Source organism: Gallus gallus, chromosome 7 (assembly GCF_016699485.2).
Source record: "Gallus gallus isolate bGalGal1 chromosome 7, bGalGal1.mat.broiler.GRCg7b, whole genome shotgun sequence".
Lineage (NCBI taxonomy): Eukaryota > Metazoa > Chordata > Aves > Galliformes > Phasianidae > Gallus > Gallus gallus.
Window position 1 is genome coordinate 24,116,414 of NC_052538.1, and position 24,525 is coordinate 24,140,938.

Sequence of the window (24,525 nt, forward strand, 5' to 3'; positions counted from 1 at the left end):
TCAGGGACAAACACTTATTGACAAACATACTGAACAGACAACATGGACCAGTCTCTCTTTTGTCTTCCTCCATGAATGTTGATTAATTTTCAGTTGTTATCATCACAGATGCACTCATCTGTACCTCTGAGATCTGAACTTTGACATTCAAGGGCTGGTATTCTCCACAGTATTTTGTGGAAATGAGAAATTAACTGCAGATTATCCATCTTCTAGTTAGCAGGGGAAAAGGAGAAACAAATTGAATTTCTGTCTGTACTGAATGTAATTGTGATTTAGCAAGTAAATCAGAACAGAGAAGAAGAAAAAGAGTAGCAGAAAGGAAGAAAATCACAGTTACATTTCAGATGTTTTCTAATCTACATATGCCTGATTTATTATGCTCATTAGTTTTATAGGTCAGGTCTGTGTTTTGCTTCCAAGATTCCTTCTGTGCTCCATCTTTGAGGTAAAGGTAATGAACAGCAAACCTCAAAAAATATAAATATTTGTCTCACTGATCTAATTAAAGGAGAGTCACTATCAAGCATATATGTGAGATGACAAAAGCTACCAACTTTTAAAAGTCTGTTTCTGTTGGCTGTGTACCTTTGCTTTACACATCTACTACCTCAACACCTTTTGGTTTTGTTTTTTTTTTTCCTCCTCAAAGTCAATGAGAAAGGCTTCTAACTGTTGAACTGAAGCACAACAAACTTCTCAGGCCATTTCAAGACAACAGCAAGACCACTTCCATATATTCCCACAGGTCAGAAGGCAACCTTTCTCCTGAAGACCCTCACCATTCAGGTCAAGTCTTGTTCTTTATTCTAATACCATTTTCTCAACCTGAAACCCAGTGGCTCATGGGAAAAGATCATTCCATTTTCTCAAATTCGCATCTGCAACTTTAGCTAAGACTGCTCCCAGAATAGAGCTGTCTGCCTCATAATGAGGGCAATGAATTCTCCTCCTACAGCTTGGTCAGCCTGTACTCTGAAACTTACTGACAGTGATCTGTAAGCTTGCATTTCAGGCATGCTTCAGGTCTTAGGCAAGTAGTGTAGCTGCAGTCTAGACATGCACACACATCATTCCAGTTAGAAAGAAGCGTAGCAGCTGTCAGCAGCTTAACTTTGCAATTTGCATATACCTTTGCAGAGACACACCTCTGTAAAGATTATGCCTGTGCTATTTGCAAATGGGCCTCTAAACAGTGTTCTTATTTCACTTTGTTTGTGTTTGTTTTTAAAATCTTTACTATTTTGGGGGGTTGCCTTCATTATATTTTTAGGAAGTGACATAGACGAGCCAAACTGAGTGTTGCTAGCTTCTTCTAGCCACTTCAATGTTTGGAAACTGCTAGTCTAGGCAGATAAGGCACTCCTTTCTCTATTTCAACAAAGAGACTATCATTATCTTTTTCTATCTGTCCATATTGTATGCTTTTTTCCTGTTTACTCAACTTAATGAGCTCTCTCTGCACTTGTGAATTTGCAATGGGAATGAGAAAGTTGTTCTCCAAGCAAAGGTCACTGTTTATTTTTACCTTCTATTATTCCACCTTATTATTTTATTGCTTTCTCAGCTTGGTAAAATTCTGAACCACACACGAGCTGCAAGTAATTCAAAACCCAATAGAAGAGCATAGCCACAGCTTCTACTGTATAACCTGGAATAGTTACATACAGCCTTGAAAAGCAGATTTTCTAAATGCTTGTTAAATTGTTCCATAATTCAAAGGTGACAATGTATTAATTTCAGGGTAATGCTACAGCTTTATGACTTTGCAGTTTTATTTAATGGTCCAATTTACAAGGATATTATGCTGCCTGTATTTGATCCTAGGAGATGTTTTTACAGCATGGAACTGCAATGCATTCAGCACAATTTAGACCCTCTACTTAGTCTCACCCTTAGTTCTATCATCTTTCTGGAAGGCTCCAAGTTGCTTTTGACGGCACACAAATTAAATTGTGGGAAATTAGAACAGCTGGAAAACTGGCTTTCAATGAGTTCTGTATTGTCTAATTCTCATTTTTATTCTTCAACTTGAAATATCTCTGTGGAACACATTTCACCCATACAAACTGCATCACTCCTTTGTGATTTAGGAGGTTTGTCACCAAACAAGATTGTTCAGACTGATTAAATTGCCAACAAGCCAAACATCCGGTAAATGTTACATGAGAGAGAGAGAAATTGCTTTGAGAGCTCATACGATGCATTTGTTTTGTGCTGCTCTACACTGAATACCAAATACTGTTCTGAAAGCTGTACCTATAATTACAGGAGTAACTACACAAAAGACAGACTCTACCCCTTTAACACTGTATTGTTTAAAGCTGCAGTGGCAGTTTAACCCAGCCACTCTAATATATCCCTGGAGAACATGAAAAGACAATTTCTTTAAGCAAAAAGCTTTAATTCACTAACTCCAAGGTGTTTTCTGAGACTGCTTGGAGACCCACTCAATATTTTTATTTTTTTTTTTTCCTCTCACCCGTTTTCTTTTCTGTTGGCTGACCCAGTGATATGTGCTTTTGCAGGTTGTTTCATGCTCTTCAGCCTCCTCCTAATTTACGATTCAGCCGCTTCCAGCCAGTGCACAAGCACCACATTTCCATGGAAACTATTCTGGGGTGGTTCCCAGCCCCCAGCTCTCAGTGCAGTCTGCTCTCCAGTGGTGCTGGCAAGACTATACCTGCAGGTGTGTGTTCCCCAGGGATGTCCATATCTGGGAGGGTCTCCACCCTATAAATCCCTCCCAGTTCTCAGTTGCCGGCATCAGGAAGGCACAAGTGTTGCAGTGTATTGCCCATCTCCAGAGACACACGATCCCAGCCCTGCCAGAGAGGGAAGGGCTACACTCCATACATCCCCAGGTGGGATGTTTGCTCACTCTAAGCTTAAGGTTCAAGGTGAGTCTGTCAGCACAACAACCATGATAGGTGGCTCTGATAGATGAGAGTGAGTGACCTCACCCTCTGCACCCTCATTCCCCCATTACGATGAAGCCCATAGATCTTAAACCATCACCCTGCCAGCCCACTTCCATGTTTCCTGTAGTACATGGTATCTACAAAGCAGTGAGAAACAGAGGGAGCCACTGAATTAATTCCTAGTGCAAAACAAACGCTTATCTCCTGCACTCATACTCACTGAAATGGTGAGAACAATTCAGTCCTCTCTGATTCAAGCTGCTTCATGCCTGGTGACTTTTGAGAGCCTCAGCACAGAATCATAGAATGGAAAAAACCTCTAAGAGCATCTAGTAGAACTGCCTACTCACTACCACCATACCCACTAAAACCATGTGCCTCGGTGCCTCATACCTCCACAGTTCTTGAACACCTTGAAGGACAGTGACTCTATGACCTGTGCCAGTGCCTCACTTTCTTTCTGAGAAGAACTTTTTTCCTAATATCCAACCTGACCTTCCCCTGGAACATACAACTCTTCCAATACTTCAGATGCCTTATGAGATTCAAGTACCCTCATGAATCCAGCAGACAAGAAGCAGAGCCCACTGGTGACCTACTGTCCCAACACCAGGAGGCTGGAGAGCACATCTGAAGGTTTCCAACACAGCACACAGCAACTGTGTCAGGGGCAAATGGATCCTAACCTGGCGAGACAGCTGGAGTGACTTTTGGAGAGCCACAGCTTACTTACAGTTTCTGCGAACATGGGAGGAGATCAATCAAGTTGCAGTAACCCTTGGTTAAATGTTAGAGTAAAACATCTGTTACATTCATCTGTAATAAGATTTCCTTGGTGGTCTCCTGCATATGTGAGGGTGAAGAAAGCCTGTGGGACATGTGCTGTAAAGTTCATCAGAAACAGAGCAATTTCACAGCACAGAGCTTGCTAAAAACAGCAAGACAGCTGGCGACAGCACAACGCATTTGAAGTAACACAAACATTAAATGTTTTTCATTTTATAATGTTCTGAAATTCTTAATGAAAACTCATAACAGAAATGTATAAATTGTCAGAAATGCATTGTGTCAAAAAACCTGCAGTGTTTGAGGGGATAAACTGTAAATTCTTAAGGACTGTCTTCTATCTAAGCTGTAGTCAATAATTTTTAAAGGATTCCTGTTCATTGTTTTCTCCAGTGATAGTCAATCACAATTATAGACAGTAAACTGCAAGGTACATTCATACACAAACAAACAAAAAAGCAACCAATCAACAAAAACAACCCATACTCCAAAAACTCCACAAAGATATTAAAGGCTGCATCTGGCTCATTCTGACAACTTAAGGCACTTCACTGTTACAGCTCTTGTCCCACAGTCACGTAGTTGCAGGTAACAACCAGAATTAAGAGCATGATATCCTCCTCCTCCCTGTTACTGCTTCAGCCTAACTGATGTTAGCCCAACCTTCAGCTGACAGGGTGACTTCTGTACCAACATAACTGTTATATAAATTAAGAAGAGACAATAATATAGTATGGAAAAATAGATAACTTATATAAGCTGATGAACTGGGTTTCTGTGTCAAAATAAAAGATGAATGCTAGAGAAAGAAACACTACCAGTCCCAAAATTACTTTGGGAGCATCAGAGATCGATGACTGTCAGGACATCAATTGAGGGAGGGACTCCTGAGACACCTGAAGTATTTAGATACTTCACTACGAACATAACTTGTATCCTCCTGAAATCAGCCCTGTCTGTTTACATACCATGGAATATGTACTATGTAGAAAAATAAAATCTTTCTTATTGTCAGCTAAAAGAAAAGAGAATAAAAGGCTAGAGGCAATTTTGTAAAGTATTACAAGTGCAACTTCGGCAATCTCCTTCGCATATTTTTACAGTTCCTTACTAGATCTGAGATATAAACACATTTTGCATATTATGTTCTGAGACAGAGAAGATAAAGCTTTACTTGTCTTGCATCAGGAAAATAAGCAGTAATTTCATTTTCAGAGGAGAATGTAAAACCAGGAAAGATTTTTTCATTAATGATTTGTTTTTTCATTACAGCAGTTTCAAAAACAGATCTTTGACTAGCAGCAAAGGCTAAGAGAAGGAAGGACTCATCTCTCCCTACTTTGCACCTCTGGAGGAAAAAGAAAAAGCCATTTGAGAACTGCACAAATATCTGGCCAAGATAAAATTAAGCATTGATCTTTTCATAGTAATTTCTAAGTATTATTGATTGGATAGCCCAGGGTCTGCATACAGTGAACCAACATCAGTAAAAAAATAAGACAACAGAACGACTCAGTGTATTGTAAGCAAATCTTTGAGAGATCAAAGGTAAAACTACTCCAGAGGAGATGAGGACATCAATAAATTTCTAAGCAAGAGAAAAAGAATAAGCCTCACAATGATAGAAGGAGAGGCTGAGGAGGTCCAATAGCCATTTTCTGATACTGATTGTTATCAGCCATTTCAGCGGGAAGTGAAAATTAATTCAATTGGGCGAATCGTCCAACAATCAGATTACAGGGAAAAACTCTTCCCCAAAAACCCTCATGTTGTCTCTCCTACCATCTACCTACACATACTCATGGTTTGGGTGCACATGTCTGATTTTCTTCCTTCAATACACACATAGCTGGTGTGGAGCACTGCTTGTTTATTACAACGAATGAATTACTTTATGAAAGTGATTTTGCTCTGGGTGTCATGGGTACAAGAGGTGAAGAAAATATGTTAATAAGGTGTTGTTGTTGGTTTTTTTTTAATCTAGTCTTAAGTTTGTTGTCCTTCCTTGTCATTGAATTATCTCTTTATTTCTATTGTAAGAAAATGCAAATGAACATCACTTCTGTAAGTGAGGCCCATTCTCTTTGAGTCTTTCTAATCGAAATAACCATGGATTATTTACTCCTAGCCTCTCTCTGTACAGATGTCTTTCTATGCCTTTAATTAGGCATATTACTATTCATGATCACTGCCTATTTCAACAAGGTGTTTTACTTTTACTTGAAATAAACAGCTTTCAGGACAAGATCCTTCTGAAGTGCCTCGTATACTCTTCCCTATTCTTGACCAACTTAAATAATAGCACGTGGCCTACAATTTTTGTCACTTTACTTTTTCAGCTACTTCTCCAGATAATGAATAAATATATTCATCCACTCTGCCATCAGCAGATATCCTGTGACACTACACTGTTAAATTTTTGCCATGCTGAAAACTGGCTTTATACATTTTCTTATTTTTTCCTTTCTTTTCGCCTCCCTGCAGAATTTCCTTCCTCTCATTTCTCTCTCCCCTCTTTACCTGTGTCTGATGCTCAATTCCTTCTCAATATACACAGTCACAATTGCATCAGGAATAAAAATAATAATAGTAATAACAAATATTTGAATCCTGCTAGCTTAATTGTTCCTTAGCTCCCATATTATGAGAAGGAATCAATTCCTTTTAAATTTCTTCCTCACGCTTATATCCTCCATGTCTTCCTGTGGCAGTTCCCTTCATCATCTCTTTAGCCTATTTACTTTTTCCATACATGGCAGCCACCCACATTTCTGACTATCTGTATTTTTCCATTCATAGTATCTGCAGTATGGATTTATGTCACTGAATGGAAATGTTGTGTTTTTTTCCTTTATTTCTTCCCTAATATAACAAGATCAAAATGAGTTTTTTTCACTTTCCTTGAATATCAATAACTTTCAGAAAACTATACAGGAATATTACTGAAAGTAATAGCAAAATTCTGAATTTATCTCTTTGAGGGTAAAGACAAAAGTTATTTTTTCCACTATCTTGTACTTTATCTATTACTGTAAACATTTAATTATTATCTGCATAAGTTCCCAAGAAAATAAAGAAGTTCTTGTGATTAAGGCACCCAAACTACATAGGTTACACCAAAAGTAATGACTCCTGTTTATTTCCATGGAAAGAACAACAACAGCAAAGAGCACAATAGCACCATGTGATAGAGCAAATTCTCAGCTACAAAACCTGTTTTGCAACAGAGTCACCACCATTAGTTATGCATTTTCACCAACAATGAACAAGATCCTGCATGCCACACTCATAAAAACCTGCATCAGTGGAGATAACTCGCTGTCACCACTGCTGAAATATACCACCCATCACCTCACCATGTTCATACCCACTGCTTGGTCTCCATAAACATTCAGCAAACATCAATGAATATCAACATGGCCATTTTTGAAGGAATTCAATTTGACCCCTTTGTTTTATATGCACTTGCAAGTCAGACTACCCCTGTGCTGCCAACTGTCACACAACAACAACACGTAATGGAATATTGGTGGGAATGGTACTACTATACCACCAATACCTGCCTCTGACATTGTGGGCCAATATAATAAAATAGGAGGTGTTACTTTTGGAGAAGCCCTTGTATATTTTGACGATATAAAAACATAAAGCAATTGTACCACAAGCTCTCTTGATAATTAAAAAAATAGTAATTTTTTTCTGTGCCTTGGCCCTCCTTTATGCAATAGGAATAACAGAGGAATCAAAGACAAATGACCTTCCTCTGTTTCAAATGAAATATCTAGGGGAAAAGAAGAAATATGCAGAATAAAAGTTTTTCAGGCTAGCAGGTTCTGTCAGTTTTCCCCACCTTCAATTTTCTCATAACCAAAATAAAATAAGAATGTCAGCAAGTTCATTACAGAGAGAAAATCAGGCCCTCTGGATTTCTGCCAAATAAAATGTATTTGAAGGAAGTAGGTGCTTTCTGCAAGGAGTTTGTCAAAAATCCTGCATTTTAAGCAGAGATAAAAAGGACTGACAATGTTTTGATCACAGATATTTATCTGATAAATAATAAAAATGAGCACATTTCCCACACTGGAGATCAAGGAAGGATATTCAGATAGAGAGGTAAAACTGTTTCAATGCTTACGAAATCCAACGACAGCGAAGATGTCAAATCTTATTAAATATATGTTACACTTGAATGAAAAAACATATTTAATAATTAACTAGTGTGCATTTAATGAACATGATTGCTCAATTAAATTAAAATAAAAAAAAATAATTTGAGACACTCTAAGTACAAGGAGATTAAGGAAAAAAAAATGTGAATATCCTGAGTGCTTTGTTTTCTGGACTGAGATATTTGGCAAACTATGCTCACCCAGAATTAGCAATTTAGATAATAAAATATTCTTTCACTCTCACCTGGTCACAGGAAGCCAAGAAATTCTGATAGGAAGTAGTGCAGGAAATTTCCTCTACATTGCAGAAACAAGGCTCTATGATATTTCCCAATCCACGATATAGCCTACGTTATAGTACCTCCTCATGCCTTTGCAAGACAACCCTACATACAAAGCAGGCCCCAGTAACTGGAAGAGAGACTTTGCCAGATAGGGATTTTCATTTGAAAAACAACTTATTTTAAAACTACAGACTGTAAGTTTGAGGTGTCTTAACGAATAGATCACCCTTCCAGGCACTTGCTCTGCACTTTCTCTCTCACTTTGGTGACCCTCCTCCCAACTGCATCATTCCTCCTCATCTACACATATAGCCAGGTAGATGAAGGCATTCTCTGAAACACCATAAGCAGCACACTCGTGAGAGAAAGAATTCCTATTAGGGTTAGACTGGGAAGATTAACAGCCAGCTCAGTGCAAGGAGCTTAAAATCATCCCCAGTTTATAAGGCAAGGACTCCCTTGCCCTAATTGGGAACAAAGATCTGCTTTGTGTGCCTGTGAACCTCCTGTTTTGATACACGTAGTGCCAACTGAATATCAGGAGAGGCCACAGGCAGCTCTTTTTCTGCCATGTCCCAACAACAATCTCAGGTTACAATGAGAAATAACACTTCCCTTTTGTTTAAAGAAAACCTGTTTATCATTGTGCTTCTCTCTATCACCATGCTTACAGAGGCACAGTTCTATTTCAAGAGCTCTGGCACAAGTAAGCCCTCTGCTTTTAGCTGAAGCTGTATGCTAGTCTGGAAAGTGAATGGTCCAGATTCTGTGTAATGGATTTATTTCTGCAGCATTTTATTTGAGTCCCACACCTAGTGTTCTACTAAAGCAAAAGAGCTATTCAGTAAAAAAAAAAAAAAAAAAAAAAACTTGAATTCTAAATCTCCAGATCTTTAGTAAAAACTACAGACATCTCATTAAAAGTTATGATATTATGCAGTGCCCTTTACAAGGAGCAAATACCATTGTTAATATCATTTAGCAACAGGAGAAAGTGAGCCCTTTAAGCTTAAGGTTTAGAAATCAATTTTACTTGGATCCTATTTAAGGAAACACTCAAAAATCAAACCTCAGTTACTACCAATTCTCTGCTTTTTCCACTACTGAACGAACAATGGTTCTAGCATCTTCTTAGTAGGCACAATGACAGACACGTCAATAACGTTAGAGCCCACATAAAGCACCAAATGCAGAGTTAGGTCATTACCTGTTATATTGCAAAAAACCCGGAGCGGTCCAAGTGGTCCACTTCCATCAGAATCAATGTAGAAGAAATCTGATGTCTTCCCTTGGTGCCGGTAAGCCTCACATGACTGCTCATAGATAGCTTAAAAAAGAGATATAGAAAATGAAAATGTATCACATAAACAAGGGGAGAAACTTTTATACATAACAGCATTGCTTGAAACACTGCTGTAATGAAAACTTTTGATTCACTGCTGCCTAGCATGTGAAAATTTACTGCATTTAGTCCTGAGTTTGTGCTCAAACTCAGGCATGTAGGTAACTGCCTTCATGAACTTGAGTAGACGCTGCTTTAATAATATGAATGTTGTTCTTATTGTAAAGTATGTAAAAACATAAGGAAATAAATAAGAATTTTCAGACGTGTTCCCATTTAATTAGGGGAGTGATACATACACGCATCCACAAAATGATATTTCAGATACATATATACAAACACACGCATATACATGATTTATCACTAGGACAAGCACTTAAGTCTTGTCAAGATAAAAGACAATTTTTTGTCAGTGCTCAGCTTCCTTGTATCACTTCTACCACTCCAAACAAAAATAAGCCATTTACTCTAGCAAAAAAGCCTAAGCTCAGGTACGTTCTCCATTCAGGGTGACATCTTTATGCTTTAGACCTATTTTTACACAACCAGCTCTTCCTTTCTGCTTATCAATATTCTTCTTCCAGAGGATTATTGCCTACAAGAATCCATGTCATTAGTAAAACAAGCTTACGATTTTTCAGCTATCCGTTAACAAATAAAAATCACAGACTGACTTAACACATGGATCAGAACTTTCTTTTTTCTTTCTTTGAGACAGAGTTATTTGGGTGACACAGCAACAGAAATGTAAGCAAATGCTCTCTCAGTAAACTTTTGAGTTCTACCAGTAGCAAAACACACAGCAATATATTTGGACATCGTTTTTGGTTGCTGCAAGGTCAAAACTATCTTTTTCCTTACCCCTTAATTTTATGAGCACATTTTAACCACTATTTGCACATTCACACATCATCATACAGCAAATACATTAGTTACACAGACTGGGACATACCCAGGGGAACTTATGAATAGGCCATTTGTAAGCCACTTGTAAATCTTTTCCCAAGCCCCTTCAATTCTTCAGGCATCAGAGCAGTACAGTTAAATTTGATATACATAATGTTTGCTGAGTTGAGGTCGTAAATACTACTGCAAAATTCCCAGTGTCTTTCATCTGGAAGGATCACAAGTTTTGCAGACTGAGCGTAGGCAGAGCACATCTTCACTGCTTTTAAAACACCATCTAAGCTTCTCCTGCAGAAGGCAGTAATTGCTCTGCACCAGCAGGAATAGTTCCTCATTCTCAGTGTTGTGCATGCACAAACTGGCATCTCTCTTTCTCCCAGTTTCCCTAGGGGAAGTTTCCCTGATGAAGCAAGTTTCAGAAAGACCTTAACAGCCAACCTGAAGCAGAATAGTTTGACTACTGACTCATTTGTCTCAGTAGGAAGAGAGCTTTACAATAATCATCATTTAGATTTTAGCAAAATTCGAAAATTTCTTTGCTTCTGCCAACAAAATAGAACCACAATTCCAAGGGATCACATCACTATGATCACTAAGAGTCTCATCAAAAAAATCACTTGGCTATGTTTTTGCCCTGTACATTTCTGACAAAAAGTCTTTTGCAGGCAGGACACCTCTAAGTGCTAAATAAGCACAGTATTACCCTTCCCAGAGATACAAAAATGCTTAGGGTACTCAGCATCTGCTAGGATAGTGCTTTAATTAATATCCATTCTATCAAGAACTGAATTAAGAAAGCTCCTTCCTCTGGGTCATTAGGCTGATGCAAAGAGTACTGTATGTCTATGAGATCTGTACATTCCCACAGCTGGTCAAGAGTACTAATTAAATACATAATCCCCAAGCCAGAAGCTTTTCTTCCAGTATTCATAACTGGAGCAGCAAACAGGGAGTCTGTAAGTTGCCAAAGTGCTGACAAAAGCAACAGGACTACAGAGGGTCAGGAGAGAAAGTGTAACAGTCGATTAAGTAAGCAATCGAGGAATCTTGGTTTGATCAATTTGCAGAGTTCGCAAACTGCAGTTCACTTAGTGAATTTGCTGTCATCATCATTACAGGACACTTTATCTTGTTGCATTAGGGACTATGCCAATTGCCTCCCCTGAATTGTTTGGTGAGTATTTTTGAAGACAAAGGATAGCGCAAGGAGCAGATATGCAAAACTAATATGTTATCAGTGAACTGTCACAGGTAGAAACTCATTCTTCATCATAAACTTTTTATTCCTAAGTGTTTTGCTGGTTCTTGACTGTCATTTTGGCTGGAGACCAGACACTTCTTTTTTTAATTAATATGGAAAGATGGGAAGATTCGGCCATTAATAATATGGACAGACACAAACAGAGATGATCTATTCACTCTAAATGGCCCCTTTGTCACTGTATCTTTAGGGGGAAAAAAGGCTGAATAGAGCAAGAATTCAGGCTAGAGGTGCTCGAGGGGCATAAATCTGGAAGGATGCACAAGCTTCAGTGAAGCTAGTTATGTTTGCCAGAAGAAAAATCAGTTTTGCTATGTTTTTCCTTTGGTTATATGAGAACTTCAACACCAGATATTAGGGAGCAGCAGAAGTGTGAAAAAGCTAAAAATCTCAAGTTCTGGCACATAAAACATATTCTAATTAGCATGAGTTAGAGAATAATTATTTTATTGTACAGTTTATTTTGTGGCTGCACATCGCAAGTTTTGCACACCGGTACCTCAGGCAACTGGTACTGTACACTTCTAAACTGGATGGGCCATCACTTTCAGGTTTTTTTTTCCCCTTCCTTTTTTATGCTATATAGGAGAAAATGATATCTGAATGATATGTTCAGACATTGGCAGACCCCTTCTCAGACATTTCATGTGCACCATCCATTCCATGTTCTCCTCATCATTTTTGCAGGCTGAGTTGATTGCTTGAGAATAAAGTTACAGAATTCCATTTGCTGAAAAAGCCTTATTGCTCCATTGACGACAACATGGAGCCGTCCTATGGTTCAGTGAAATACAAGATCTCTTCATAGTCGTTTGTCACGTTTTGCAATCAGAAATGTCACACAAAAGTGAAAACCAGACAGTCAACTGCGACTATTAAGATCCCAAAGCCTTAGCTTAGAGAATTGCCTTCAGATTTATGTTCCACTTTGTGCCAAAGTTCTCTGATGTGATGAAGATGTCGTCGTCTCGGGAACAACAGGAAATCATGACTGTAGTTGTCATTAAAGAGTCACCATTCATTTATGCACCTAACAGGGCCTAACTTCCAAAAAGCAAGCAACAATTGTAATTATGGAAGTGCTGAAAAATTGTGTACATTTTAATGTCAAACGACATTTGCAATAATTACACCTTTTTAATAAAGGAGAGCATTTCATCTGAGTTCATTCTGAGTAGAACTTGTCAACAATTTTCAAGCATTATTTTACATTTTAAACTAAAAAAAAAGTGATTCCTTTCTTTTTCTGAAGCATTTTTAATGGCATTTATGTTCACACTTTCAAGTTTGTTTGCAAACTTTGAAATGCTTACCAAAATGGGACTAAAACAATGAATGCTCATTGAAAGCTCATTTTCTCATTAAAGTGTTTAACCATGTACTTCTTGAAATCTTTCCTCAAAAATGAAACCAGTAATATGCCATTTGTCTCAAAGAGCCAAGATCAGTGTTCTTTCTCTAACAGTCCCACGCTTCTTTTTTGGACCACTTTTGATTGGTATCAACCACTGAAGACAAAAAAAACCAACTTTCCAAAGACATTTTCCACAATGAGCCCCAACCACAGAAAATTGTAATTTGTGATTTTCAGCCCCTGCTGCATATCTTCAGGCACTTTTGGAAGCAAGGTGGGTGTGTGGCCACAGAGCAACAGCACTGCAATCCCCACCACGGAGTTTCTGCAGGCAGTGGAAGTGAAATTGCCTGCTTCAGAGAGTTGCATAATTCTAGTGATCAATAGAAAGAGCTGTCAGCAACACACACTAACTTGTGTTTGAACCATACAGTTAGGTATGGCAGGTAAGAGTACTTGACATAAGAACCAAATTTACTAAGAGAAATTGGCTATTACAAATGTGTTTTTCTTAGTCACATTTTTGCACCTCAAATAGGACAGTACTCTTTAAGGAAATTTTTAAGGGCTAGTGCTGTATTTTACAAAGAAATCTAAAATCCTCACAGATCTGGAAACTTAAACTAATGCAGCCTGAGAGCCTCATCCTTCACACCAAGAGCTGCTTCCCTAAGTGCTATATGTGCTCTTGCCTACTTGCTAGTACGAGCTGTGCTGATCCTGTTCAGACACACACAGTATTGACAGAGTTCAAAATGATCCACCTCCACATCCATATTCTCAGAGATAGATTGCAGTCTTAAGTATCTCAAATGACACTAGCTTTTCAGACCAACAACTCTTCATTCCATCCAAGCATTAATTTTGATGTTCACCGATCATAATGGCTATCTTTTCCTTTCATTCTCACTTTTCATCTTCCTGAGTGTTTAAGAAATGGTATATCAAACTTTGCTCAGCATTTATAAAGCAACCACTTTTTTTTCTCAGTCAGAGCAACAACACTCAACTCTAGATGGTTTCTTATATCTCCAAGGATATGAAGATTCCTGAGCTCAAAAATCGAAATATATGGTCTGATACTGATCTGAGATGTATGCACCTCATATTTTTCCTCCAAGACACTACATAAGCTACATCCCTATGGAAGGCTGCTAGCAAAACTCTAAAGATGTGCTTTGATTAATCAAGGTCCAAGACATAGATTCATGATTCAACATTTCGAAGCCAAAAAGGATTCAAATGTCATTTTAACAATCAACTTCAAACTTTTGAGTAAAATTACCTACAGAACTCATTTTCTAACTTCTGCATCAAGTACCTTTATGGTCAGCACGCTCATGAACTCCCTGCTCCAAAAAGTCAGATCCTTCTTCGCTCGGCTCTGCAGTTGCAACTTCAGGCTTAATTCAATATGCTGTGAGAACCTCACTGGTTTTAAGTGTAAGCAATTTCATCAGTGCTCACACTGAAGTATTTGAAACCTGTTAATCCAGCTGTTCTAATTATTGTCCTTAAACCAGAAGAGATTATATCCCCACTGTGCTGCACTAACAGCAGATGTCTGAGCACAAATGTTCGCAAGGTCAAACTTTTCAACTGTTTCCAATAAAAGATGTTTCTATCCAGTTCTGCTCTGACAACTTGTTACTGTATTGACACTTGATCCCAATCTTACTTTTTCCCTTAACAGTTTGTCTGCAGTCATGTTAGCCTTCACTAAGCACACATTTGCTGTTTCATTACTGCAGGTAACATAATTCCTTAGTACCTAACAATACTGTTTCCTCTGCCCCCCTGTTCCCAGCTTACAAAACCTCTCCCCCAGACCACTTTCACCTCATTTTCCATGCCTGATTCAAACTTGGGAAAAGACAAGTCTGTTTCTTGTGCAAATAATTCATCTTTGGCAAATGACCCCTAGGAAGCAACATGTTTAAAGTCTCCTCTCTTCAGTGAAATAATTAACCTGTTATTCACCCATTAGACTCGCCCCTTGGGTGCTGGACCCATTGCAAAGGTTGAAGCTATACTTGGACTTCAGTTTTACCCTGGGAGACCTGGCAAGGTAATTCTCTCTCCTTCACCCACACGTATGTTACTGATAAAGATAAAACCAAAACTCCAAATCACAACCAATTCTTTTTGTTTTATCAGAGAACTTTGGGTTGCACTGGTTATGACTACAAAAATGGGTCCTGTGGTTTAGCTCTTTCTAGATGGAATTTTCATAATCTAATAAAAGCAGCTGATAATTTTCAATTACTCAAAGGGAGATTACATTTTATGGCGCTATAATAAGTTAAATATGCCTAAAGAATGTTATTTCTTGATGTCATTGGTATAAGCTAACATTCATTGTTCAGTCCCCAGGTAGAATACTGCAGAGATGCATGTTGCTTTTACCACACCTAACAACTACACAATTGTGAAATACTGTAGGCAGAATACATACTGGCAGATCATTTGAGAGTCATTTCATTACTTCATAATACTTTGCACCTTCAATGCAAAAAGTAAAAATAACTCTTAGAATAATAACCATTATTATAATGTAGTCTTAGGTGAAAAAAAATTATTTCTGATAAGAACAGAAAGTCCATTAAGACCTAGGAATCCTGTTTGCATATGCAACCATCCATGACCCAACCTCAGACAAGCTGATATGCACAAATACCACAAATTGAATTGAGCATTCTCAACAAAATTCTCAGAGCTCCTGTGAGACAGACTGGAGGTGGCTACTTCACCCTCTGCTTATATACCTCCACCCTGACAAATTTGCTCTTGCAGGCTCAGAATAATGAGTATTCAGACACAGATTTTTCTAAATAACAAATCAACTAAGTGGTGCGCAATTGGAGGTTTCTTCTATTCTCATTCCAACAGCAGAGGGATTTGTGCAGGCTATGAATTCTGGGAATGGTTGTTATTGTTACCCCTATAGTACAATTGGCTTGTTAAATGCCATAAAATGAAATTTATACTCTCCGAAACAGGATTTTGACAGCTCTGTTATTGACAGACTAATGCAGTCTCTACTCTGATGTGCACAGATGACAGATGGCTTATTTTACCTTTTAAAAATATGTATTTACTCATCTGATAAACAATGCGTTATTACCACAGATAGCTTTAAAAAGACTTCTACCACAATGTCACCTAAATGGATGTTGGGAAGGGAACCTTCCATTACGTATGGGATTACACCATTTCCTTCAATTCAAGTGATGGCTGCCGCTGGCCTTGAGTAGAGAAAGGTCACGTGAGCCCATCCTCTGTTGCTTCCCTACTGAGGCTTGAAGGCAGCTGTGTCAGACCCTTGCCCTCCACAGCCTGTGGCTGATGCAGGGTGACCTGCATGTCCTGCTGCGCTGAGTGCAGTCAGGGAGACCTGTGTTGTTAAGAGCAATGTTGCAGGCAAGGTAAAAATTGAAAACTTGCAGGACACCAAGCATAGCCTTTCAGCCTTACTCTTAAGGTACTGGCATTCGTAGGGTCACAGGTGTGCCTGACAAAGGCAGCCCTCAAATGGTACCGACTCAGTCTCCTACACATTCTGATCTGCAGTCGCAGCCCAAAGTTTCTACATTACATATAAGAAAATGTCAGGCAAAAGGAAAAGGTTTTTTTTTTTTTTTTTTAAACAAATGCTACTGAGAAACGCAGACGTACAACTCACAGATACACAGACTGAAGGGAGAACAATAGTAAGACAGTACCTTATTACAAAATAAACAATGAAAATTCATATGTCAGAAGCATGATGTGAATAAAAATATGCAGGAACATCAAGTACTGTACCAAAGGCTTGATATGAATATTAAACTTCTTCTTTTTTTTTTTTTTTTAGTTAAAGAACAGTAATGTTTTTAAATACACATGGAAAAATATAGGCCCATAATCTCTGACAGGACAATAGGCTCCTCAGGACATATAAATTACATGACCAGATTCACTGCTGGACATCTGGTAGATTGAAGCTCTCTGAACTTTGACTGCCCAGCCAGTGAACTGTGTAAACATCTCCCTGCTTTGAAACACAGGAGAATTACCTAATCCACGGCTGGTTCTTTAAGACGCAATTGCAGGGCTGCTAAGGATCTGGTTGAAGTTGTATTAAGCTCTTCAGATGAAAATTATATATTCAATAAGCATATTAGTATTAAAAAATACATTTTCAAAGCCTGAAGTTGTGTTAAGTTTATGTCATTATCAGCGACTTTATGACATTTCCATTATTAGATCTATCTTTCCTCCAGCAATTACCTAGGCCAGTAAGACACATGCCTGTATGTGCAAGATAGATCACACACCAAAGCAAACATCCAGAATTAAATTACATTTTGTTAATTATCACCTTGCAAAGCTTTGGGACATGTTGTCATCCCCAGAACATGAAGAATAAAACCATTATTTTGTATTTCTCGTCATCCTTTATATCAATGTTCAGTATTCTTTGGAATAAAAAAAGACTAAAGGTCATCTTGAAAACTGTCATACATAAAAATAACAGAAATACAGAAGGGGAAGATGAGGCTTTGTAAAGGAGTAACATCAGTCACAGAAAGAGGAGATTACCAATCATTACCTTGCAATAAAGTGATAACAGTCTGTATCTCAGGGCTATTTTAGACTGGTCTATTGCTTTCTCTGTCACATGGTAATTACAACCAGATTTAACAGCATGAAAGAGATGACTGTTCAGGTTTTAAACCATGACCTTTCAATTAAAATGTTATCTATGCACCTACAATTCCTCTCTCTGTTCCTCCTTCTCTGTATATATACACCTATAACTCTGATTCTAGTGCCTATTGCTTGCCTAAGATAGAACAGCCTCCAACTGGAGCCAGTAGACCAACTGGCACGTTGCAGATGTGGTTCCTGCCATGGACACCCTGCCATACAATGCAATTAATCAAATTCTCAAAATAGCATGCTCTGTTACAGAGGTGAGACCACTAATTTAGGTTAGATGTCACAATACCTGAGAGTGAAAACTAAATGAGCTGAACCCTACCCAGACCTTTTTCCCACACTGTTCACTAGAATCAGTGTTTCTATCTAAAACAGAAAAGCAGAAAACAAAGATTACTTTACTATATATTCTGCCATGGTTCACACATGTAGCAGTGAACTCCAGTAGCTGACAGATCAGTAGGCTACACACCACACAGTACAACTAGGAAAGCATCTCTAATTAAGCTTTTGACACAGCTAATCTCCTAACTAATGTAAATACAAGCTGGGCAAGGCACATTTAAAAGATAAACCAGAAATCAAAATCAGGCATTTTACAGCCTTGAAACAAAGATTGTGTGCTCAAAGCACTGTCTTAAGAAGCAGAAAGCAAACAGTAGTTTCAAGAGGAATAAACCATATTGTTTCTTTATAAGATATAGATTATGCACCTTCTGGTACACCTGAAGATTGGATGTTATTCCCAACAGAGGCTGAGAAATCAAAGCACAGTGAAACTCACAGATGAGCATGTCACACAGGTTTATTCCCTGACTTCTAATCTCCTTAAACTGGGCAGTGAAATGAGTACCTGGGGAAAGCCAGCAGAAGTTCCATATTTCCCACTGAACTGCATGTCTACATCATTGCTAACCCATGCTGTGGCAAGCTGGCAAGGAGACATGAATTCCATTGGAAGCTGGAAGGATGAGAATTAAGTTCAAATCCTCTTCCTCCACTGGAGTAAGGGGATGGGGAAGACTTGGAGGGTGTTGGTAAATATTCCACGTGAAAATTTGTGAAGGAGATTAGCAGTTACTAAACAAAGAAATGGACTTATGCATCAGACAACAAGCTGCAGAAGCAAACAACCCGTCTTCACTCTCGTCCTATGTGTTACTGAAATCCAAAAAACAGTAAAGGATTTTTGTATTTTTGTTATTTGTATAGTTAAGTTCAGACAAGAGGAGAAGAGAAGCAGGACTAAATGAGACTTCAAGGTGAAACTTGTCTGATGCAGGATAGCTATTTAAAGGTACATGACTATACACCCTTTCGTTAGCGGCCCCTCATCTGGATAAGGTGGATTGCCATATCTTCTGTAACTGTTTAGAAGCTATCAGAATCAGAAGAGATTATGAATGGGCAGGAGGATACCTGAGGTTTGAAGCACACTGATTGCCTCTGGAAAGATTATATCTGGAAGGATTATATGTGTAGATCACCTAGTTCTTTATATTTATTTTGTAATGTGCACTTCTGCTCTTCATCCACACATCTTGAATTTCAGCTAGGCCCATTTCGAGTCATGACAGACACAATCTTGTCCCACTTATCTGGTGTGGTCACGCAAACACTGCCCCAGTTGTGTCTTCTATCAACTTATTGTTCTGTCCTGCCACTGTCTATTTCCCTTCTGTTGTGTCAAAGGCAAACTATTTATCCTTGATTTCCACAGCATATTAGCAACCAGCCTACCTGTCATGACTTTGGCATTTGCCCTGTCAAAAACGTCAAGACTTTTCTGGCCACAGTCTTACATTTTTCAAACAAGGACATTATTGCTTTCTCCCACATAACTCTTTCATGCCTGTGAACATTCCATTTCTTCCTCTTTTTAATATACCTTATTACTTTTTTGCCTACAAGGAAGCATCATAATAATTATGTACCTGGTAGACTAAAATCACTGCACGTGATGCTGATGAAGACTTTCTGATACTCCATCATATGCACCAGAATGTTTTCTACCCTCAGAAAAGGGCAGAAACGTAAAGGGAAAACTCTTTGGAGCAGGAATAATCTATACTATCAGCTGTTCCTGATAGTTCCTGATCCCACAGTGGGATCCACTGTGCCCCATGAATACTTGGAAGAAATCACTGAGATTGCTTAGTTATTGACCGTGAAATATATTACTCAAAACTTTACAAACTAAGGCATACAGTCAAGGTCAGTATACCTTCAGATATCACTTCTTAAATGGTAAGGTCCCCCAGTCTGAGCTGATAAAACATAAATCATTTAATTCTGATTTGCAAATACAGCATGATATATATTGCGTGATATAGTTCTTCCTGAAACCAAGGTAAGCTTCTTACAAGCTTGCCTTCTCATACCAATGAGAGGTAAAAATCACACTGATGCAACTCCAGAAAAGAGGAAATCCACTTGACAATGAAACTATTCACACTAATTTTGATTTGCAGCAGATTGCCATTTAAATCTTTCCACGGTTTCTGTGCAAACTTAAGTCTGAAGGGCAGTTTTGTGTAAATAAGTAAATTAATAAAATTAAAATTTTACTAGTTCAATTTCAGGTCTGTTGGCCTTCATGTTGTAGTAAAAATCAAAACCTGTTAAGATAACGTTTCAAAATTTAATAAATTAGATGCTTTGCTTTGATAGAACTATACTGAATTACATGATTGGAGAAGTTGCCTGTACAGTGAGGATATTCTGGAATTATACTGTGATCAGATCAGAGGCTTTCATTCACCCTGCTACAAGCTACTCCTGTATGTCAACCACTATCAGCTGAAAGTGATAACGTCTCTTGTTCTGTAGGTTTCTTATCAGCAGCCAGCATTTGCCCACCAGATTTGAAATGGTTTCATCATACATCTCAAGCAGATGAATGCGTTCCTCCAGTTTAATGTTGCTGTTTATCAGTGTTGCTTGGTTTACAAGACTGCCGGCTCCACAATCCAGCTGGAATCAAATTAGTTGTCAATATGGTTGTAAATAAGCTCAGCAGCTGAATAGCTGTACATCACACGTGCACAGCTTGATCTGCTGCAAAGTCTTAACGTAGATCTTCCCGAGAAACTTTTCAGAGTAGATTTTACATCAGTAAACCTTAAATAACTGCAGGTCGCTATATGCCTTTGAGAGCTGAGGGAGAACACAAACATGAGTTCATAAAAGAAAGAGGCTTTACTAACTCCCCACAAATGTTTGTAGGGAAAACTAGCCATGAGCCAGTCCTCTGCAATAAATAGATGGTCTCCTCCTTCAGACACGGGCTACAGTGAGCCCACATGCTTTTTGGAACAACAGAAACATTGGGCAAACAGCAATCCCTCTTTTCTAAACTATAAACTCATCATTTTTCTTCACAACCTCCATCTGACTTGGTATAGCCCAGATGATTTCTGCACCGCTTAGCTTCCTTTGTGCTTACAACGTAGTGTTCAGGTGATCTCAACTTGGAAAGCAAATCTGTAAATACACCTCTCAACTACCTCTTCCATTTACTCCAGACTCCACACCACAAATGATGTCATTATTAATTAGAAAATCATCGGCATCTCCAGAATTAGAGTACAGCTGCCAGTATTCTCAGCTTCAAACCATTATCTTCTCTTCTGTGTTTTATCTTAACAGAAAAAATTCATCTCTTATCAGTCTCACCCTATCTGCCACCTGAGTGTTCAGCAAACACCTGGAGAGGTTAAAGCTGTATTCCTAGAACTGTTACACACCCTCTTCTCCAGTTTTGCCTTCATTTTCTGTTTTTTTTGTTTGTCTGTTTCTTTCTTTCTTTCTTTTAATTAGCTGTATGAACTGACTTTATTCTATTTTCTCCTTTCTATATTTTTTATTAGAATTACCAGTGTGCTGCATTTGCTATATTTTTTAAAGCCTTTCAATCACCTTAATACTCATTGCTGTGGATTTCAATAGCTGCATGCTTCATGTACTGCCAGCATTTCAGATCCTGTATCCTTGCTAATAGCAGCAATCTAAATCATTCAGCAAAATGCTTACAACACGAGCTTCAGGATAACCTATAAGAAAGATAGCACACACCCTCCATTGGCCTACACATTTGGTGCAAAATAACAATAGAACATAGACTAATGAAAAGTGAATAATTGTTATATTGCACATTCATTACTGATGCCAAAATTGACTTAAAATCCCAACAAGAGATTAAAATCACCCAGCTTAGCCTGAATCCAATGAATCATAGTCACAGAATTGCTCAGGTTGGAAAAGACCCTCAAGATCATCAAGTCCAACCACAACCTAACCATACTACCCTAACTCTAACAACCCACCATTAAATCATGTCCCTGAGCACCACATCAAAACAGATTTTAAACACATTCAGGGATGGTGACTCAACCATCTCCCAGGAGAGCCTATCCCAGTACTTAACAACCGTGTCTGTAAAGACATTTTTCCTGATATCCAACCTAAACACCTCTCCTGGAGCAACTTGAGGCCATTTCCCCTCATCCTGTCACCTCTCACCAGTGAGAACACCTAGTAACCAATACATCTATGATGTGTATGCAATGTATGTGAATGTAAGATTCTTCAAATCAATGTACAAAGTAGGAAAGAATGCGGAAAACAGTTAAAATAATTAGGCTTTGTTTTCTCCAAAATATTTGTCAATAAACAAACATATGTACAAGTGGATTTCTGTGGGTATTCCTAGACCAATTCTTGATCTGTTATAGCTATATCAGAACATATAGCATCCTACAATTTATAAATATCTCTCATAAAACTCCTTTCTGACATACATTCACTTGACATACCAGCTGTAGTAGAAAACAATGAACATGTGGGTTTACTTACAGTTATGACAGGTCGCCCCCATGTAACTTGTGTCATTACAGTCACAGTAAAATGTGGTCCAGGACTGAGAGCATTTTCCTCCGTGTTCACAGTAGTTAGGCAAACATCTAATTAAAGACAGTTTTTAAAAGGTAATTAATTATAAATATTTCATTAAAAATAATACTAAAAAAAAAAAAAAAATCCACACAAAAAGAACCGTCTCTACTCCTCATCCAGGGAAGAATTTCCCAGAGCTGTATCGCTGTGTAGTACCTGAAATAATTACTTATTCCTCTGATCTTTGGTTCACTTCAAACGCAAGCACTGAAGACAACAACATTTCATAAATTCAAAAAGCAGGTAAAGATCACTCTCCAAAAAATATTGAACTTGTCCTCCACTCTCTAGCAATTAAAGTGCCACAAACTATCTGAGAACAGAAGAAGAGGACAAATAACAGGTGAAAATGCTCCTGAAATCTTGTTTCAAAGAAGAATCCCCAGTTCTCTCATTAAACAGGGATCATTATTGAAATTAGGCTGCATTACATTTTGTGGTAACGCAAATGACATGAAAATCTCCAAAGTGAAGGGAAAAATATGCTTCAATTATGAGTTCTGTATTCTCTCTTCCTGTTTTAGTTGGTATGCCTCCAAAGTATTATTGCAAAACAAATTATTAAAAGAAGAAAGTGGCATAGCAGCATGCAACTTGGGATGTGAGCAGAAACAAAAGCTGTGGGAGATAAATTCAATCTCTAAGACAAGAGGTGAATGCTGATCTGAACAACAGCAGTGTAAATGCAGGCAGTGTAATGGAGTTACACCAGTGTACACGGTAACAGAGCTTATTGCATTGTTCATCTTTTCTTTCCTTTTCTTTTAGCTTTTTTCCCCTTACTGTATATTAGATAATCCCTTTTACACTGTATGCTGAGTAACTTATTTATACCACTGATTCAATTGTAATGGGTGGATAGAAAACAGACAATCAATCCATCTCACACATGTCAGCATTTCATTAGGGTCTGCTTGGCTGTAAATAGAACTTCAAAATCTTTTTTATGGCCCAGATTTTTCAGCTGGGCCATAAAGTGACAAGGTCACTGAAGCTACCTCGATTTGTACTAGCTGAAGACCTGATTTTCTTGTAGATTATCTCATCCCAAGAAAACATTTTTTTTGCATTTAACTGTGCACATTGCCTTTAATTGTGCCTTCCAACCCATTTCTTTGAGAATGCTGACAATTAAAGCACAGTTGTGAGGAAACAGAAAACTGGCATGTCACTAGTGGCTGCTGTCCCCCAGTCTCTTGAGCCCCACCATTTATCAGCTTACTCAAGTCCAAGGCTATTTGCAGCTGCCAAACTCTGACAACAGAAAGAAATGCTGTGTGCAAGTGCACATGTACGTGTATATGTACTTGTCTGCATACATAAGAGTCTGAGATTTGTTCTAGAATTCAGATTTACTCAATCGCCATTTATACCGTCATATAATTACACAGATAATATATCGTATGAAAGGTTATTTCATTTTTCTTATTGCTTAATCAATACAGTCATTATTTATTATTCAAATATTAGACACATAAGAAATTCAAGACAAGAATATGTTATTTATAACTATCAGTAACATCTACTGAGGCAGTTATAAGATATATTGCCTTTATAAAAACCACCTTTACAGCTTTCACTAATCATTGGGCTCAAATACAGAACGAGGAAAGAGAAGGTAAATGTAGGCCTAGTTTTCCTGCTCATCAGGACATTTCTTGCAATGTTGTAAGAAACAGTTGGGTGAAAACTGTGATGTTGAACCTGAGCTGCACTGCAAGGGAAGTAAGAACATGCATCTAAAAGTCCAACTTCTTTGTTTGTCTGTAGCATGCACCATTTCTTAGGATTTTTATTTAGACACTTTAAGAAACAGACAAAAGGGATGAGCAAAGCTGTTGGTTTTGC

The 24,525-nt window shown here is 38.1% G+C and overlaps 1 protein-coding gene across 6 annotated transcripts in view; it reads right to left on the reverse strand.

Annotated features, from left to right (window-relative positions):
* Nucleotides 1–24,525, reverse strand: part of CNTNAP5 (contactin associated protein 5) — a 264,296-nt gene that overhangs the window by 84,048 nt on the left and 155,723 nt on the right. For all 6 annotated transcript variants that reach the window (XM_015289821.4, XM_046943625.1, NM_001048079.2 and 3 more), the window contains exons 11-12: nt 22,579–22,685; nt 9,368–9,487 (exon numbers count right to left, since the gene is read on the reverse strand). In XM_015289821.4, coding sequence (XP_015145307.1) covers nt 9,368–9,487; nt 22,579–22,685 — 227 coding nt within the window. The remainder of the gene's footprint in view (nt 1–9,367; nt 9,488–22,578; nt 22,686–24,525) is intronic.